Source organism: Anas acuta, chromosome 3 (genome assembly GCF_963932015.1).
Source record: "Anas acuta chromosome 3, bAnaAcu1.1, whole genome shotgun sequence".
In the NCBI taxonomy this organism is placed as follows: domain Eukaryota; kingdom Metazoa; phylum Chordata; class Aves; order Anseriformes; family Anatidae; genus Anas; species Anas acuta.
The window spans coordinates 66,360,949-66,381,661 of NC_088981.1; the positions used below are offsets into that span (position 1 = coordinate 66,360,949).

Genomic DNA, 20,713 nt, shown 5'->3' on the forward strand with positions numbered 1-20,713 from the left:
CTCCTCAATAAAAGCAATCAATAATAACAATATAATAAACAATTTAATGTGAATGTAAAACAGGAAGACAATCTGCATGAAGATTAAGGAGGTTTTTTTTTAATGGAATAGTGTTTCAGTTACGGCCTCACTCTTTTTACATGAGAGCATGGGATTTGGACCATGGGATATAGATATACATTGGAGAGAATATGGAGAGAAGCATATTCTGAGAGAATATGCTTCCTTCGTTTGTCTGACAATATTGCCCATGAGGAGTGTTAGCAAAAAATACCACTATCCTTCAGAGTGTCTTGGGGAGAAACTCCTGTCATACTATTGCCCAGCCTATTGTTGCTGGGCTTTAAGAAAATAGATAGTTTTTTGCACCAGGAGACTTACCCTTTCCCTTGGATGTTATGGTGATCATTGAGAGATGTCAGGAAAAGGTGCTGGTGTGCAACAGATATTCATTTTCTGTAACTCGAGGAAGAGGTTAAACCTCATCAAATTTGCTGTTTGAAGGAACAGATTAGAGATTCATTACAAAATACCACATTCTGTGCCACATACAAGTCCTGCTGCTACAAGCTAACTGAAGATCATTGAGAAAATTGAATGTATCAAATCAAAAGCAGACATCATTGCTGGTTTTGCATGCCCTTCATGCCTCCAGCAATAAGTACAGATAATAGTATCTTTGCTACACAAGAGACAGATATTCTTTTAGCCTCCTTTGGATTTAGCAATACATCTTGTCCAGTAGATCAAATCTGAAACAGACACAAACAAGGCTCACTGGCTTTAATTTAGCATGGACAGTGCTATGTGGCCTGTATTATTGTTGTTGTTGTTTTTATTGTTGTTGTTGTTGTTGTTATTATTATTATTATTATTATTATTAGCAGGACCATACTTTTCAAACAGAAACCTGAAAAAAAATAAGAAGGGCAATTTTTACCAAAGACTTTCAGGAAATTGCAGGAATCCGCGTGCTATTTGTGTGCCATTTGCTGGTAAAAATGCAACAGTTGAATAATGTTGATAAATGTTGTGGTTGATAAGTGAGTACAGTTCCTGTCTCTTCTGTGCCAAAAGCTTGTCTCTGCCATACACAGACTGTATTTGTGCCCTATGTGCAAATGATTGAGGAGGAATTTAGAAAAGATGTTCACATGAAACATCCTGAGCCACTTCCAGCGCAACTGATGCCAGAGGGGAATTTGGTTATTTGGCAGATGATTGCCCCTAAGCAGAGCTGTCATGAAGCATTTGAAAGACAAATCTCTCTTTTTCCTCAAGTCAATAAATAAATAAGCGCTCAGTTTGTATAGGACAAAACGCACAGAAAAGGGGAAACCTTTCTCAAGCCAAAGACTGAGAGGAGGGTGAACAAAATAACTTCTGTAAAGACTTAAAGGATGAAAAACAGGAGTAATATGTAGTACCAGAGTTTCATGTAAATCTAACTTGCTTTCCTCAAAGAAATATAGCATAGGATATATTTATACAGCAGATTCAATGTCTTAGCTCACTGTTTATCTTGCAAGTCTTTTGTCAATAAGTATTTTACTTTTGTATTTCCACAGGTGTTATCTGGTCAGTTATCTTGCCATTTAATTTTCTAGTAATGCATAAGATATAAGAGAGGGTAAGGGGTGGTAGATATTCTGAAGGACTTGCCTTTTATGTTTGTGTACATCTCCAAACACCTTTGATTGCTTGTTAAACCACCTGAGTTTGATAACTCTTTTGATAGTGCTTGGTACAGTACAATGTGGGGATTCTCTCATTCAGTTTACAAGAAGGCTCAAAAGCTTGTTTTAACAACCAAAAAAACCCCAACCCTATGTAAACTGACAAAACTCTAAAGTAAACAAGGAAGATCATTTCAGCAGTAGTGTTGCTGGAGTAAAGTCAACCTTCAATTAACAAAAACCAATCTTCCTTCTGGCATCATGGGCCAGTTCCATTTTTTCTTAAAATTCAGATGCATCAAATCACCAAAAAGGCTCTCTAACTGTTAATCTGAAGAACTGGATGTGTCTGGTTTCTTTGTTTTCTTCAGCCTTTAGGCTGTCATCTGCTTTTGCAGGCTAAGCGAAATAACCACACTAGTTGTTTTTGGAAGCTAGTTCAATCCTGTTAGTGATTTAAAGCTGTGTTGTATCCTTGGGGGGCATGTTGTCCTTAATTTTTTTGCAAGCATTGCTAGATAATTTTACAGTCCAGTAGATCCTCAGGATCTTCTTGTAAAAAGGATATGCTGTGAAGTTCATTCTCTTCCATTTTTCTTAAAAAAAAAAAACAAAAAAAAAAAAAAAAAAACTTTTTGTTTTCTTCAGACCAACAGCTGCAGAACAAAGTCAGCAGCTCACAATGACATTTCTTAAAGAATGTTATTTTCCCCAACTTGTTCTTAAAAACACTATTCATAGTATACAGACAATTTCAATCTTTTTCCTTTTATCATGCAAAACTAGTGAATAACTCAAACCTTCTCATCAGCTTTTGCTGCTTGTAGGGTATCTCTTACAAACATCAGTCAGACTGTGCTCAGTCTTTTCTCTCCATAGTTGCTTTTATTTCCATTTATATTCAAGAGGGAAGAACAAATAATCTTCTTGATTCCAGGCAAGATCAATAACTGCTGAGATGCTGTAGGCAAACATTGCCAGACTGCTACAGGAGACGAAGGGGATGGTAGTCAGTACATCTGGGCGGACTCACTCTGTTGTTAAATGCCAACAGACATTCTGATTTGCTTGAAAGTTGTGTGTTAATATGCTTATTAACTGGCCCAACGCCAGAAGTAAAAGCTAAAAGATAGGAGTGAGAAGAACTCCTTGCTCAACCAGTTCTTCCTTAACAGTCTATGACAGTTGGTGATAGAAGAAATGAGTGTAGGTGGTTCTAAGATGCCTCTTTTCAGATGATATTTTCAAGATGTGTTTGTGTGTGTGTGTGTGTGTATATATATATATATATATATATATATATATATGTAATTCTAACTTGAAATGCAGTTAAGTTACTGTAATGTTTTAATTGCATGCTATCAGGAAGAAAAATAAATAAGTGAAACCTGCTGAGTATTCTGTCTAGGAACTGCCATGTGAAGTCTTCAGTCATACAGTAAAATAAAACAATAGAGGAATGTGATGAGTTTTGGTAAAAACAGAAAGAACTTACAGGATTGCTATGCCTTTTGTTTATTTGTTCTTTTTAACCTTCCGTTGAGTCAGGGAAGGGAAGCAACATAGTGATACCAATATGGGTACTTCAAATCTTTATGAATACTTCTAAGCATCACTTCCTCCAAATATACGCTGCATTCAAAACAATATAATGTTTACCTTTGGAGGGAACATCTTCTGACTATTTAATTATAGGAATGACCTCAAGGTTTAACTGTTAAAAAATAAAAAAACTTAAAAATTGCAGGGAATTCAGAGAAACGATTGATTTGCTCATAAATTTACTACTTGCTGGCAGCACTGCTTTGCAGTCAGAAATGCATTTGTTTCATTTGTTTCTGACCATTACGAATTGGAAATGTCTGCTTGCCTTCTTATATTTTAGTTGTTTAGTTTTATAGCTTGTCCAGTAAGAGAAATAGTCTTACAGTAAACACAAAGGAATTGAATTAGTCTGCTTGATGATTTAACTTACAACATAAAAGCAGCTTCTTAAATTACAGTTCTCCTCTCCTGAAACCTTTTCTTTGGTTTACATTAAAAGAACTACAAGAAAATTCACATTTCTTATATTTAAGGAAAATACACAAGCGCTCTATTTGGGCTTGTTTTGGATGTGCACATTATTCATCAGATACTTCAAAGACTATTATCTTTCAGAGAAATCTCAACAATAAGAAAGCACTGAGTTAAGAAAGCACCATCCTCCTTTCTTACTATAAAAGAGAATTTTTTCAAGTTATATTACTTATATAAAAAGCCTGCAAGATGGTGTGTCAGAGGTCTTGTGGAGAAAGGATCTAAGAATGATGTTAAGGATGCTAAATTGTAACATGTTCCTCTCTCCTGAAAAACAGATTCTCAGAAATGCATAATCGATGCAACTGCTAGGGTTACAGAGCTCACTTGTCACAGAATAAAGCAAAATTGTTGGCACAGAGCTTCAAATACAGGTTGAATTTACTCAGCTACTGAAACATTACGGCTGGAGCAAATAAAAACTTTTTATTCCTTTTCCATACATATAAAACTGAAAGAGAAACAGGCTGTAGCTGTTTGTCACAGAGGAGGGTCAATTGGAGAGTTTTATGTCAAATGGCTTGCTCCTATGTCATCTGTGATGTAAATCTAACAGACTAACAGTAGGCACTTTGTACTTGCAGTCATTTCACTTTTTTATGATGTTGCGAGTATCTGAGATCAAAAAATCTGGACATTTCTGGATCAGCTTTAGCCGTAGTATAAGGATTAAAAGAACCTCTGTATTGTTTCAGCTTGGCATAGCCTTAATATACAAAGTTAAATACTCATTATACTTAATATATGTTTAAACAGTAGAAGAAATACTCGAAAAGAGTTGCTTAATTTATTCTTGCATCCACAAACACATCCAGTTAATAGTGGAATTGCCAATTCATGAACAGAAACAGAGGATGTCTAAGTGATATTAGAGAAAACTTTGGTGCAAATGAAAGTACTTAAGCTTTGTTCTGTTTAATGAAGACTGTGAAAAGTCTGCAACCCTATAATTCTGTGCCCAACATCATGACTTGTTTTTAAACTTCAGTATTCAAGCTTGTTGGTTCGGACTCTCATCCTGCTTGGTTCCTGGGCCCCAATCCTTTTATCAGCAGCTTTGCATGTGTGTTAGTTTCCAGCTTGTTTCTTTCTAGAGCTAGCTACTATATTTACCATACATGAGAGGAGGCTCTGGACACAGTTGGTAAATAGCTCATTCCTGTGTCTAGCAAAGCTGTAGCTTGAACAAAACTCACTTAGGACTGTCCTGTGGCATTGTCCTGTACGTGCTGTTATGCCGTGCTGCAAGCTATATATAACTTTTACCCACAACTTCCTGGAAATCCTTTGTCCTGGAAGTCCTTTGGCTATCTGGAGCACTTTGAGTGAGAAAAAAAAAGGGGGGGAGGGAGAGAGAAAAAGGAAAAGTTTTATTTCTTGAGACCATGAGACCATGGAACTACAGCTGGAGAAACAGAACAATTGCTCTGCAGCAATAAGCATAACTCTCTCAAGGGAATAAGCCCTGAGATAGGTGAAGATCTAGTCTGTGCTACCTGATTAGTGGTATGAGAAAATAGATGAAGAAGACAATACAGAGATAGTCAGAGTAAGTTTTAACCATTTGAGGACTGGCCTTTGAGTGATACCAACACCTTACTTACTTACTCAAAATACATGTAATGGTGTCAGACTATGGGGTGATTCAGAAAGATTCTCCCTTGCTGAGGCAGAAGAGCAAAGAGGCGTAGTTTCTTTTTTCCATTGGCTCAGCAGGCTGGATGGATTTTTTCTGTGCAAGTACCATTTGCTATAAACCAGCTCAAGGAGGATGGCAGAATACAGGGGACCTTGAGCTTTGGACTCTTTTGTAGGTAACCCACTATCAGATCTAGTGAAGCACGCAAGGAAATTGCACTCTTGCTGCTTTCTCACTGCTCAGGTCTGCTACTTGAGAATCAGTTCATTAAGCTATTATGCTGATGCTGGAGTAAAACATTGAAATGAACTAAATGAAGTTAGGAAAAAAATAAAATGAGTTGAATAACAATAAAATTTGGAATACTTGATATCCTGTTCATGTTGTTAACACTAGTATATTTAATAAACATCATTTAAAACTTTTTCCATTAGCAACTGCAACAAGCCTGCAAGTATCACAGAACACTGGCTGAAACAAGCAGTTCTCCATTTGCTATTAAGTTAACATTAAAAAGCAAACAGACTTCCTTTACCTAGCCGGAGCGATGTTAGCCTCTTACGTGCCTGCCACCATGGTCTAGGTGCACAGTAAAGGCATTGCTCTGAATCACTCATCGGTACTGGAATTAAAAGATACAGTCACATTAACAAAGCCAGGAATGAATCTTCTGGTAGCGCTTTATGCTACGTTAAGGATGTAATTATTGATTCACCATGCAATGTTTACCAGGCTTCTCCACCCGCTCCCCCCTTCACGCAGATGGTGCTGCAAATCACCTCCCAGCGGTCACCTGCTTGAAAGGAGAGTTGCGTATGCAAAGTGCTGTTCTTTGTTTAGATACCATGGCTTGCAAGATGTAAAATGAGGCAGCTATTTAAATTTGTTGTTACAGCACTTGGGCTGGGTACACAAGATTAAATAAAAAGAAAATTAGGAAGCAGATGCTTGTGGCTTAACAGACGTATTGTGCTAAAAGATACTCCTCATTACTGGTGGATATGAGTAATTTTACTAAGGCAGCTGTTTCCTTAATCAGGAAAAACACAAACCTCAAAGATGGCATCCAGATGTTTTCTGTATTGCTTCATAATATAATGAGTTTCCATTGTATGTGCCTTATTTCTAGTTCCATTCATGTTTACTTATGTCCGATGTATTTTCAAATACATATATCATCTTCCTTAACTGGAGAAGACCTGAGCACTAAACACACAATATTTTGTCCTCTCAACACACGTGCCTTGTGTTAGTCCATTGGTTGCTCCTAGGGCTGATGGTGCTTGTGTCTCTCACCAGCATCCAAGCATTTGAACATCAGATTTCTCAGGTTGCTGGCAGTTTTCTTTTGTTGGGATTGAGGGGAGGTGGGTCTCTAGGTATCAACCCTGTTCCAGTTATCCGGGAATCAGCTAAAAACTCAAACTAGCTCTTATGTTTGGGCTTAGTCCTCACTCATGGGCTGCTAATAGTTTTAATGTCTGCTAGCTTGCTGTCTGCGCTTGCTAGAAGCTCATTCATCATTTGATGGGGAATCTGGGATTCCAGCCTTTTCAGTAATTCATTTCTATTTCTGGCAGGATATAAGGATGGCATCCCAAATCTTTGACATAGATTTACCTACGCTGAGCTATGTTATAATTTATTTATTGGGGATTGTGTGGGAGTTCAGAATCTTAAACTTTCAGAGCAGCTTTTTTAGGCATGAGTCTTGCTACCTGTGGTTTGAGTCTCTGGAGCCAGCTGCCGGCATGCAATGCGGTTGATCTGCACATATGCAGCACATCCTGTTCATTACTCATTGTCATGCTGCATACCACACCTTTTGGAAAGTTAAAGCCGCCCTGAATTTGGGGGGAGGAATTCTAAAAGGCTCTCATATAGAAATAATTTATTTTATTGCAGACAGTTGTTAAAGTTTCTTTAATTTATTCATCGCCACCTTGTCTTGAATTATCACAAGATAAATAATATTAATGAAAGCTTGTGAGTTTTACAGGTACTAATAGGATGTAGTTTAACTTTTAATTGTGCAAGTATGCATAAGCTTTAAAAAAGTTAATGGTTTCTTGACATTAGTAGATAAACTAGCAGTTACTTGTGGCCTGAGAGTTCTTCCTGTTAAATTGTTCTTTATAGCTGCATAAGCAATCTTAAATACACATAAATAGCACAAAAGGAAATAACTAAATATAACTGGAACAATCTCTTCCTTTATAATTTTTTAATTCTTTGCTTATTTAGCAATTCTTTCATTCAAATTTTAAAGTACCAGTCAGACATATATATTACTGTACAGTAATATTTGTTTTGTGTTTTGCCTTCTTTCTGCTACTTTTTACCATTTATTACTGACTTTCCTAAAATATGATTTTTGAACACAAAGTATCTACTTAGAAATTCTTTAGTTAAAAAACCTGAAGTAATTACGTGTGGTAGCTATTGCTGATAACTTGAGGGTTTTGTGTTGTGCTTGTTGCTATGTACATTTGGATTAAATCTGGAAATCTCTCCCTAATCCAGTTACTTCCATTTGATTAAGTTCTCTACAGTCTTTTCTACGGGGGGGATTCTTCATGGTGCTACATGATTTCTTTGGTACAATAATCAGCTCAAAGAGGAAATTAATTTTCTTGCCGTCAGTAAAGCCATAACAAAATAATAATAATAATTGAATAAAAGATAGATTTGTTTGTTTTTCGAAACTGTAATCAAATTTTAGTAATAAGCATCTTTTAAATAGATTTCCTTCAGAAAAAAAAAAAATATATATATTAGCTTGGTGTATGTTTTAGCTTTCTTTGTAGGATAACAGATGCTTTTCATGCTCTTCATTGACAAATAATATTCATGGATATTACAGTGTACTGTTTATTGTATGGTATGGTCTCTGCAAGCTGGGGACCAGCATACTGGGGTACGCTGTACAAGTGTAAAAGCATAGCTGGGTTCATTACTTCCACAAGTTGTGAAAAAGACACGTGCTGCTCTGATATCTGCAAGTGAGAAGGAGTTGTGGCTCACTGAAACCACAAGCTGTCTGAATCTCCCACGACTGCAGGGTCTAGGAAGGTTCTTTAAATACTTTGAGATTTATGAAAGCTGGAAGCTGCTGTGCCCCTTCCTGAGCTGACACGTCACCTCAGGTGCCAGAAGCTTTCAGGTTTGAGTGCTCTAATAGCTGTTGCTCTCATATATGTGTTAAATATACACTTTGGACTTCCGTATGGAAGATCTTGTTAAAAACACTACCCTGAGGCTGATTCAGCCCTCAATTGAGATAGGAATTCTCCTTTTACTGCAGGGTCTGCATTTTTCAGGTTCTCTTATCTGGAAACCAGTATACACATTATCTGTTGCGATGTTACAGCCCAGCACTGTGTGACAGCAGATGCTTAACAAGATTCTGGGAATGGCTGCAGAGTGTAATTATTTTTAAACATAATATTCCTCCTACTTTATACAGCTGATATTGTTCTTATATGTGTGAGAGAGATTTGGATGAAAACTAGCACTGCTTTGAGAATTTTAATGAGAAGGGAGCGGCTGAGACTATTTACCAAACTGAGGCTTTTCAGTATAGCCCTTTCCTGGGCTTTTTTCTGATGTCCCCAGTCCCCAAGAAGCCCCTCAGCTGTGCTGTGCTTGTGCTTCACGTGTGCTCCCTCTGCCGGCATCCCTGCGGGATGAGAAACCTGCCTCATGGCCAGGGAGGGGGCAGCTTGCTCGTGGAAATTCTTGCTGAAGTAAAACCCTGCTCCCTCCAGTCAATGTTCTTATTTGTGCATGTGGCGAGCCACAATTTGAAAGGAAGTTGAGGCACACTTTGTTTCCTTCTTTCTTTGTGCTTTTAAGGAAATGGTGGTGATTTAGGTTTCCAGCACAAAGTCAGCTCTTCCCTGCCCAGGCTCAGTAGGCCACGGGCACCCCTGCGTTAGATGTGATGCAGGAGATGCAGGTACCATGAGTGCTGGAGGGTGTCATGTCTAGGCCCTGTGCATTTGCCAGCAGACTGCAGCATCCAAGCAGCCTTCCAAAACCAGGCTGCTACAGGGGAAACCACTCAAGACAGGCTCTCCAGCACTTCCAGATCTGGGTGCGTAATAAATACAATTGCAACTGCATAGGTCCTAGATGATGGTCTCTTGGTCTCCTTCTGTCAATACTGGTTTCCACGCCGATGTGACTCATTACAGCGCTTGGGTCCAGAAATGTTGTTAACTTGCAGCACAGATCATTCATAACTGACTTGGCTCAGGAGTAAGTGAGGGCTGACTGAAATTAAGCCCCAAACCACCTGTTACTGTCAAGATGTCAGCAGCTGTAAAACAGATAATTGCTGCAGAGTTAATGTAAGCAACCGGGTATCTTATCAAGGTGTCATAAACGCTGAAAATATTTTACAGGAAATTGTTTCACATAATATGACAAGTGTCATATCACTTGAAGATAGTAGAATAATACATCTTATATTATTAATCTATACTATTGGGGTATTTCAGGTGGAGCAGAACAATTTTGTAGCATTTCCAATCTTTCATTGTAAAAATAAAATACAAACATAGCAAAATTCCTGGATTGTCTTTCGGTGAACAATGTATTACAGCAAGTTCTTCTAAAAGAGCTCTCCTTTGTTAGCAGATCACTTTAAACCTAAATCAACATTTGTTAGACTGAAAGGATTTCTATTCAGTGTTCTGATGAGAAGCAAAGCAGCCTGTCCGTGTTCATTTTTCTGCTCTTGTTTGCTGCTTTTGCACTGAAATATTCATTCCTTACCCCACTGGGAGAGGCAGTCAGGTACAAGAAAGAAAGCAATAAATCTTACTTAGTGGTTTGTCAGTTTTTATCTGTAAATATAAAACAAAAATGAAAAATGCTTAACGTGACAGAATTAGAGATGAAGAGAAAATGTCTTTGTCAATTAGAAAAATAATAATTAGGATCATTTCCTCTGATTGCAGTTAAAAATTAACTTCTGGCTTCACTGGTATGGAACTTATAATGCTCTTTTTAAATTTCATGTGCATCATACAATTCTGAGATATTGCTTTGTTTCCTGTGTTTTCTTTTCTTCCTGATTAGCAACTGCAATTAAATCTATGATGAGGTAATCTAACATTTTCAAAGGAGTTTGTCATTCTAGCTGGAGGAAATGTTTTTGTTTATCCAGGGAAGATAACCTTCCTGCACTATAATGAAAGTCAATATTGCACCGAATGACAGCTCTGGTCTTAGTCCTACAGTTGCACCTTTGCAGGCAGATCCTTATTTCTCTGTGGGAACAGTTTTCCCTAATAAGATTTTGTAATGGACACAACAATCTGCAAAATCTCATTGATTGTGGGATTGGGTCTTCTAACATGAGCAATGCAGCTGTGAATGTTTGACTTCTTTTAAAAGAGAAGGCATTTTTCTCTAAAGCCTTTTAAAAAAATTCAGAAAACATACTTTTGATATCTGCATGCCACAAGATTGTGTAAAGAATGTGAATAACTGATTTAAATTAACTGGTTACTTGGAAAATGTAGTTCATTAAATTCACAACTTTGTTTCATCTAAAGTTTATGTCCTGATTTACACCCAAAACCTTAGTATTTGCATCAGTGACAAAAAGAAAGCAGAACAAAACAATCCCATGCCCAAACTGCTTTTCTAAGCAAGAGTGCCTCACATAATTAAGGTCATATTTGAGAGAAATAAGGAAATTGTTATTAGAAAAAGAATTGCTGTAGGAAAACTGCTGGTGTAAGTACTGTATATGCAAATGTGGTTACTTTCCTTACATTTTTCAGTAATCATGCTAGCAGTCCTACTAAAATGAAAGGTGTGGATGAGAGCTACTGAGGAAGTGCATGACTTGGCACTGGGAATCATGACACACCTAAGTATGATGCTGTGCAAAAGCATACCTCCTGGCAGCTTGTGTAGTGGTAGTGTGCTCAGAGAAGGGCTTCAGCTCCAAACATGTTAGTTTCTTGTCTCTAATGAGGGCCAAAAATATTTATATATATTTAAAAACAATTAAGAATGATTCATGGAGTGAGAAAATCTTTTGTTTACTGGATAAGTGGGCTCAATGACTTGATGTGTGTGTTAGCTGTAGAATGAGCAGACAAGAACAGGAAAGCAGAGCGTGCAGAGCAGTGACATGGATTTCTTCTTTGTGTATTACTGAATGCTAAAATGTTGTTAAAATAAATGCTGGCTTGGAGAAATGGTGGCAGGGTTTGGAGTGGGTTTGGGTTGTGTAAGGCACTTGAGATCGGTAATTCAAAGACAGAGACGCTGCTTTATAGGGCACTGAGCTTGTTTTAACCAATAATTCATAATATAAACAGGTCTCACAGGAAAATATAGCAACTTGATTTTCTGTATAATCTATCATATGACTGCAGTAAGTATCTAATTTGCTTTAGTGCTGATTTTGAGTAGGATTGCTGAGTGTGAAGGAGTCTGTGCACTCTACAGAGGAGATATTCTCACACAGGACCTTCATACAGTGAGTATCAGTGTTATATAAGCATGCCAGAGATCTTACATGAACTTTTAAAATATATTACTAAGACATTGAGTTTAAAAAGAGGGATCATCTTGTGTCCCATAGCTGTCTTCTGACAAAAAAAAAAAATGAGGTTAGAGAGAAATGTTTGAGAAAGCATTTAATATCCTAACAGTGTTACATACTGGTCATCTATTTCTGACCCTTTTCAGTTATTATTTTTCCCTAAATCACAGTGCTTCACTGATTTGAAGAATGATTTTCTTTACGAGGGTATAGAATGTAGTCAACTTCAATATAAGTACAATTTTTAGTGGTTTGGTTCCTTTTTAACGTTAGCCACAGAACTTTCCTCTCACTCCTCTACTTAAAAGAAAGGGTTTGTCAGTGCAGGTTACTCTTTTTATTACTTGATGAAGTGACAGAGGTACATCAGGTAAATAACACCACAGTCTCATTTAATCAAAAAGTGTGCACTCCAGATATGATAGAGCAGTGAAGTAAGTCAAGTTGGTCTTGGAATTGATTTGTAGACTTTTATAAGAATTACTCTTGTTTTGTTTTGGTTTGGTTTGTTTTTTATAAGAGGGTGTGGATGAAGGGTTGGTGCAGGCATAGGACTGTGACAACATCCACCAGGTCTGATCTAGACAGCCTACTTTGTCTAAGTAAGCCTTCATTTCTGCTGGCTCAGCATCCATGAGGAGAGGCCAGAAAAAGTCCCTGAGCCTCTCAAGATAACCACTATGATGGGAAATTTTGCAGTAGACTTTTCCTTTATTATATAAATTGTCCTATCTTTTTCTGTGCTCTGTCATTTCTGCCTTTCTGTACATCCCTGTAATGGGTATCATACTTTTTGCTTACCAAAAAATTACTTTACTCAGTAGGAATAGGGAGAGTTTAGGGCTTGGCAAAAATTTAAAATTCGTGTCAGCAGCAGAAATGTTAAGAGGTTTCTCTGTTGTTTATTCATTTTTATAAACTGAAAAAAAAAATAAAATCTTGACCCGTACAACATCTATTTCTTGTCTAATATTAGAAGTTTTTGGTCTGGATTAATTAAAACGAACACTAGTTTTCCCTACTATTATTTTTCAGCTGTTAAAGCCTCAAATTGAAAAACAACATGGTTCCTTTATTAGTCTTCACCCTCTTACCCTTACTGAAAGAGTGTAATTTTGCTGTGTGAAGTTGCCATATAGTGTGTTCGGTCATTCACAAAGTGTTGTGTTCTTGTCGTTCTTGCCTATACTGTTGTACTTGATAGATAGTGATTTGGCAGTCAGTTGTTCAGCCATGTTAAATTAGCCCTAGAGATAAAATTGGATAGTGTCTGCAGTTGACTTATTTTAACTTTGGAAACGGAAGGAAAATCACTACCCTGCAACAGTAATAACTTGTTGAAATTGTCTTACAAACAAGAAGTGTATTTTCACTTCAGGACTTGTTCCAAAATTGTAAGAAGGTCTAAAAATCATTTTTTTAGTCTGTTTCTCTATCTGCTTTTCTTTTTTGGTTTCTGTTTCTCAGGTTGCTTACTACACTGGAAGACAGACATTTGGGAAAAGAAAGAAGTTGGAATGCCCAACCTCACTGTCTGTTCAAAGCACTAACAGTTTGTTCAGTGCTCTGTCCTTATCACGAGTGGCTTTGACTTTCCTTGCTTATCTGTATGTGGAACAGTATTTCCTTACTGCTTCACATCGGATGTGTTTATTTTTGGATAACTGTTATTTTTGACATTTATCTGGAGCAGGCAATTTTCTTTTGAACGAAATCAGGTTGTTAATTTATAACATAGAATAGAAAAAAATGTGTGAAAGTTGGTAGAACTATTTGAAATTAAAGCACTATTGCTATATATCAAATATTTAATTGAGAAACTAGAATGTTACATTTTTGTCCAGAAGAAGTTGTTATAACAAACTTCTTGTTTGCGTGTGATTTTTTTTAATGGTGAAGGATTAATGCAACCTGTGATGGAGCAGTTACGGAGCCCTGGTCAGCTACTGTCCTTGCGGCCACTGCTAGGGCTAAATACGTATGTGCCTTTGAAAGAGAGAGCTCCTCTTGTTTTTAAATACAAGTCCAAAAAGAGCGTGTATGGCACATTGACAATATTCACCTTCAATCACATACCATAAAATAAAATATTTACCTGCTTTACATGTAGGGCTGGCTTTATGTTGCACAGCAGACAGATGCTTCTACAAGCATTCAGGCATGCTGTGTGCCCATTGCTCAGGTTTGTCATGACCACTCTCCTGTGAGTGCTTCAGTGTTTCAGAGTAGAGATGCTAAGATAAATATCTGAAGGAAGGGTGTCAAGAGGATGGGGCCAGACTCTTTTCAGTGGTGCCTGACAATAGTACAAGAGGCAAGGGTCACAAACTGAAACACAGGAAGTTTGGCTGAATGTGAGGGGGCACTTCTTTGCTGAGAGGGTGACAGAGCCCTGGCACAGTTGCCTGGAGGGGTTGTGGAGTCTCCTTCTCTGGAGGTATTCAAAACCCACCTGGATGCTGTCCTGTGCAGCATGCTCTAGGTTGGCCTGATTGGTGGGGTTGGGGTTGGACCAGATGATCTCCAGAGGTCCCTTCCAACCTCAGCCATTCTGTGATTCTGTGATTCATATACTGTGAAAATGCCAGGAAGCCTCTCATGCTGAAAGAGCGAAACATAGATTCAGTTTTTAATAGAGCAAGTGAACAAATGCAACTGTGTAGTGTAATGAAGGGAAAACTTGTGTGCTCCTTGTGGGGTCACTTGCTCCTCTCCAGTAAATCCACTAAGGAATTAGTAGATTTCTTCTGCACCAGCTGTTCTTTCTGAATGTCCCTCAAGGTTTTAACCCTTGGGGAGACTGAATTATATGCTGCCTGATGATCCCAAATGCATAATTAATTCTTGGCAGAATCTACAGTCAGTGATGTGGGAAGTCAGAAATAACATGGATTATGAAGGGATTTCCCAGCAAATTATTTTCCCTGTTGCCTCTCTTCAGGTTTATTCCAGCACTCACATGCACTTTACTCAAAAATGTTTTCTGACTACAGCCTGAGTTTAGCTTCAAATTCTGTAACTTCCCTCAAAATTTCCTACATTGTAATTCTAAATCTGAGACCACTTTCACAGAAACCTCTGTCATATAGAGACCGTGGGGTATTCTGGAGGTTCTTTCTGGTAACGTGATTGTCACAGAGCTTTAAATTCTCTCCTGATCACACATTAACAGCTTTTAGAAAGTGGGATTTTATAAGTTGTATTTCATTTTTGTAGAAATAAATTTCTTCTGTTACCTTGTCTTGACCAGTAAATGTCTTTATTTATGCATTCACTTAATCATATAGAGAGGGTTCCTGTGCATTGTTTTCCTTCTCTGAAAATATTTTGTACTGTACTTGGCTACACTGTGAGATGCATCAAGTGTACAAATTGATTTCTAAAAATAAATAAATACAAATTCATCATCAATATATTTGAGGGAGGAAAAATGAACCAAAGGGAGACATTATTAGAAAGTCAGGATGATGAAGGTGACTTTGCTATTCTGGCTATTACACCTGGGATAATGCCTTTCAGTTTTGCATGGGATTTCAGCATAATTCCAAGCAAGCAGGCCTTGCACATCCAAATACTGAGATCACTAAATAGGTTGCTATATTTAAGTTGGAACACTTTTGCTTCTAATTAGAAACTCTTTTACTAAAGCACTCAGTGCTCCAGAAGTCAGGCTAGTGTAACCTGAGCTGAGCTGGCAGTCCAAGGAGAGCAAAAAATCCTCTTTGTTGTAGTGTTATAACAGTTACTCTGAACATAAAAGTTCCTGATGTTAAATTGTTTGTAGTTCTTGTGGGCAAATGTTAAACATTCAAGGTCTTTCTCCTTCTTGTTTAAAAGATGGAAGTTTAGACTCTTTAGGTGCTAAAGATCAATTAACTCTCGTTCATTTGTAGGAATAAATTTTGATTTCTGAGTTAATTGATGCCCACTATGCTGACATTTCTCTTGTTCTGGGGGAGTGTTGCATTGTGTCAGATTGTCTGTGCAGTGCACATCCACCATATGGCAGGTATGTGGCCATCCAGCTTGGGGAGGATGTGTGTCCCTGGGCAGGCAAGTGTCTTAACAAGTGTCACCCAGCATGGACCCAGCACCGCATCTGGCTATTGAAGCCCTTCTCCAGCGCACAGCATTCCTGTGCAAACCAGAGCAGGTCCAACCTCACCAGTGTCTCTGACTTACGTCTCCTGCTCATGCCAGGCGCAGGTTCTGTGGCCGTCTTCACTGTGTCATCTTCCTTCAGTAGTCCGTGGCACCCCCTACCCACTGTAACTTTGTGCAATGGAAAACTGCTTGTGCTGATTTGTTTCTTTTTACAGCACTAAAGAAACACCAGAAATGCTTTGTTGTGCTGATATGTCATTTAGTGGGAATTGCAATGCGTTTTCCAACACTTTGTTTCTTCTTAACTTCCAGATTTTCCGAAAGAAGGCAGTGGAGCTTGGAGAGAAATTGCTACCTGCTTTCAACACTCCCACTGGGATACCGTGGGCATTGCTTAATATTAAGAGGTAAAACAACTTATTTTTGGTGACTACAACATATAAAATAGTTGTGGTGAAAAGTCCTTTGCCACAGAACTATTACAATTTCCTCACAGTTTTAGTCTTTCCAACTAGGTAAAAGCTGATGTAAAATCCTTTCTTCTATAGCTTAAATGAAGAAATATAAGTAGGTATATATTGCGCACACAAGAATGCATGTAGAAATAACATTTATTCACCTCAGAACTAACTACTTACTTGTCAGTCAGTACATGTATGTTGCTCATCACTTTTCTCAAAGTCCTCCATTTGTTTTAGTGTTGTTATATGTACAGTAGTTGCAAAACGACACACACTACTCTGAAAGGGTACGGTGTCCAGCTACTTCCACTCTAAACCCAAATGCAGTGTCAGTGTGTCCTTCGGCAGGATATCAAGAAGCAAGAGTAATATCTGCTACAAGTGACATATTGGTTTGCATCCTCTCCTAAGGAGTGCATATTCATGTTTTTGCATATTCATAAGGACACATCAGCTTTCATAATACTGCAAATAAACCCCAGTATCACCCATCACAAGAATGAGAAGTACTGCTTGTCGGGGAGAATCAAGGATAATTTCACTCTGCATGTGTGGGAGTCATCTTTTTTGTTGGTGGTGGTTGGCTGTGCTATTCTCACCTTGACAATCAGCATCTTCCCCCGTTCTCTGCTCAATACGTATTCATGGATATGCCTTTTTCCCAGTCTGGGATGTGTGTTGGCATGCTTGCTTGGTTGGCTGTGCATGTTTGAGGATTCCCATTAAGCTGCTGAGAGACAGTCCTACAGAAGTCCCTGGCATCTGAGTTTGGACAGGCTTATCTTCCACTCTCCCTTCAAACAGAAATGAGGCGAGAGGCAGTGGACAAACATCATGTGTGTGTGCGGGGTGCAGTAGGGAGTTAGTTCCTTGCAGACTTTCAAATCGCTGAAGGGACTGATTGACTGGTGCCTGGTAATGGTCCTTCTGCTTCGAGTAGTTACTTACATGCATGTTAATGATTTATTCTCAAAAGCTTTTAATGAGTTCTGTAGAAGTTAATTGTACAATGGCTTGAGGTTTTGTGTTTATTTGTTAAGCTGTTACAAAAGATTCTGAGTACAAAATCCTGCATATATTTCTAACTGCAGCACAACAGTACCGTACACTACATGGCGTATTTAAATAGTAAAGTTTTCAGGCTAAAAATTTGTCTTAAATGTAGCCCTTATCTACTAAATATCTCTCTTTTTTTTTTTTTTTTCTTTTTCTCAAACAGTTCCAATTTTGTAGGGTCTTTATGGGTTTGTTCCTAGCTTCTCACAACAAAAGCTGTGGCACATTGTAAAAGCTGACCACAAGCAATGTGAGGTGGTGATAAAAATAAAATTAAAAAATAATGGGGGATTCTTCACTTATCTGTAACCAAAGTGGAAGGGGATGTGTGCCAAGATAACTTCCCTGTGATATGGCAGCAAGTGTTACATTCAGTACTGTGTTCTTGGTTATTCATTCTGAATCCTGAATTCTGAGCATCTGTCTCGATTTGACCTTCAATAGATGACTCTTCCATAATACCACGCGTAAACAAATATGCTGGCATCCAAGCTTAGGAAGTGCTAAGCCATTGAAGCATGAATATATTATGGATCTAATATGCCTCATTTCTGATTAGTATTTTATTTGATTTTATTTTGATTTATGCTTCAAATTGGAGAACACTGACAATAGATTGTGGGTGTCAGTGGTTATTTTTAAATGACTATTTTTGGATTAGCAGATGAGCTGGCTATTTGTTTCACTATGCAAATGTTCTTCACAAAATAGTTTATTTTCTCCACTCATCCTGTAGTATCAGAGACAGACCTGCTCTCTCCTTGACTGCCTCTGTGTAAACATACATATGTGTTTTTGTCGTGTGTGTCCTAGCATATACTAAAGGCATCTACCCGAAGTCTTACCATCTTTCTCTTTTCAATTGTTTTTCTTCATCCTTCTCCTTTCCTCATGACTTAAAAGCCATGGGACATTTGCTTTTTATTTGTGGAACCTGAATTTTCAAACATATTAAAATGTTTATTGTACTTATTCTACAGCTAAAATTATTAGTCAATTTCTTGAGTGTGTTTCTATATAAAACTTCCTTTTGTCTATGAAGTACATTTTAAGTAATGAGGTTGGTAGTTTGTAGTGGGATTTCCTTTTCTTTCTTTCTATATATTTCAGCTGCATTTCCATGTTTTTAATGTTCTTGATATTGCTCTGTATCTTCAGCATCTGATTTTCACTTCTGCTAATACTGCTAAATTTAAAGTTCCCTTTTTGGCTCACATGCTACTTTCAGTAACTAGTGTTACATCATACTTGATGATTCTGAGCTGAGAGCACTGGTACAAACAGAGGCTGCAGAGGGAGAATGAATACAAATCTGTGGTGGCTTGATGGAGGGATCTCAGTTCTTATTACATGGATTCTTATATTTTCTTAATATATAGATAAGTGCTTCTTGGGATTGGGAGGACAAGCTGGCAAAGAGAGTTTTTAAAATTTATTTATTTATTTATTCCCCTCACCTGAATAATTTATTTAGCTATTTTGTCTTCAGAGCTTCTAAAACAGCAGCTGTAACAGCTTTTTAAAATACAATTACTTCTTAGTCCTTTATTTTTGTTCTCAGTGAGCCATGACAAACTGGCTTCTTCATGCTAAAATTTTCATTTCTCTTTTTCTTAAGCTTCAAGTAATTTATGACTGAGCAATCAGATTGCTTAGGTATTTCTCTCACATGCCTCTGAGATTTATAGAAATAAAAGTCTTGAATTAAAACTCCCTTAGATAGTGAGTTAAGTAATCTTAAGAAATACCCAGCTTGCATCATGTTCTCGGTGTTAGGTAACCTTTTTAATAGGTCTACCTATTTTTACCCCTAAAATTATCAAAAAGGAAACTGGGACTTGGGTTTATTGTTAGACTATTGGATCAGTCAAGAAAAAAAAATTATCAGAATAAGATTCTGTACAATATTTTGTCTCTTTTGGATGGAAATTGTCTCTCTATATCACTTTTTTCTTTTCCTTTTGAAAGTAAACCTGTATCTTTTTTGCAGTCCCTGTTAATTCCAATAAGATCCTATTACTGCTTTATAATAAACAACCAAGGAGCATTCTTATATGAAAGAACATTGTTTCCATATAATGTTTGTTCTCCATGCATACCACCTGAATCATTGTTTTAAGGTTATCAATTGTCTGTCCCTCATGAGCCACTATGCAGCAGTACTGTTAGTCACTGGGTTGACTTGCTTTTTATGTAGAATTAATCTGTTATATAACCTTCCAGTGCATCTGAAACTTTGAAAAATAGATATGCTTTCCCTTTGTGAAAAAAAAGTTTTTGACTGGGCTATTTTTTTTATTTCTTATTTATTTATTACTTCTGGAATTGCATCTTTGGACCTCCAGCTTGCTTGCAAGTGTTGTTGTGGCTGCGGGAATACTGTGCTTCTCACTCAGTGATTGATTTCAGCACTAATGGGTACAGGGACTGTCAGAAGTCCTGTCCAGAAGGAAACACCATGAGGTATGGATAGAGTAGTACAGAGCAGGGATGCTTAATGGAAATCAAAAGGGAGGAGTTTGAAACAGATTTCATTAATGTGTATTGAAGTCAAACCTCAGGAAGTGATAAGATGTACTTGACATAAACATAAAATGCTTACTGTGTCTGATGTCAGCCAGGGATTCTTTGCCTTTTACACTTTAGCACTGATTATACATCAACAGTGGACCTGAGCTGCATTCAATATTACATATTTTGCAAAGTGAGGTAGCAGAGGACTTGCTAAATTGTTCGAACGAAGTAGTTAGTTAACTCAGTTGCAGGTAATCAAGGATGGAAGAGAGAAAACTACAGTATTTATGCTATTGGGATGTGGCCAGTATGTTTCATGTTTTTAAAACAAGCTGCTCTAGATTTTTTTTAGGTTTGTTTGTTTGTTTAACCACATTTTGTACAGAACATTAAGTTAAGCCACAGACCTGGCCAAGCCTCCATGGCTGAATGAAAGTTTCACAAAGCTACAGACACCCCTGGGAGCCTCCTCCTGGGTTCTGAGCAAGATGTACCCATGGCACAGCTTCACAAACGATCCTCGTTTTTCCTTCCACCTTGTTTAAAGAAAAAGAAAATACCCCCTTTGTTTTTTGTATCAGTTTATGTTTCTAAAGCAACTCCTTCTGCACTGACC

General features: G+C 37.6%; 1 protein-coding gene across 1 annotated transcript in view; it reads left to right on the plus strand.

The window, feature by feature from the left end:
• The window catches only part of MAN1A1 (mannosidase alpha class 1A member 1), a 138,064-nt gene that overhangs the window by 66,016 nt on the left and 51,335 nt on the right, over positions 1–20,713 (plus strand). The window contains exon 5 of the mRNA XM_068677591.1: positions 16,379–16,473. Coding sequence (XP_068533692.1) covers positions 16,379–16,473 — 95 coding nt within the window. The remainder of the gene's footprint in view (positions 1–16,378; positions 16,474–20,713) is intronic.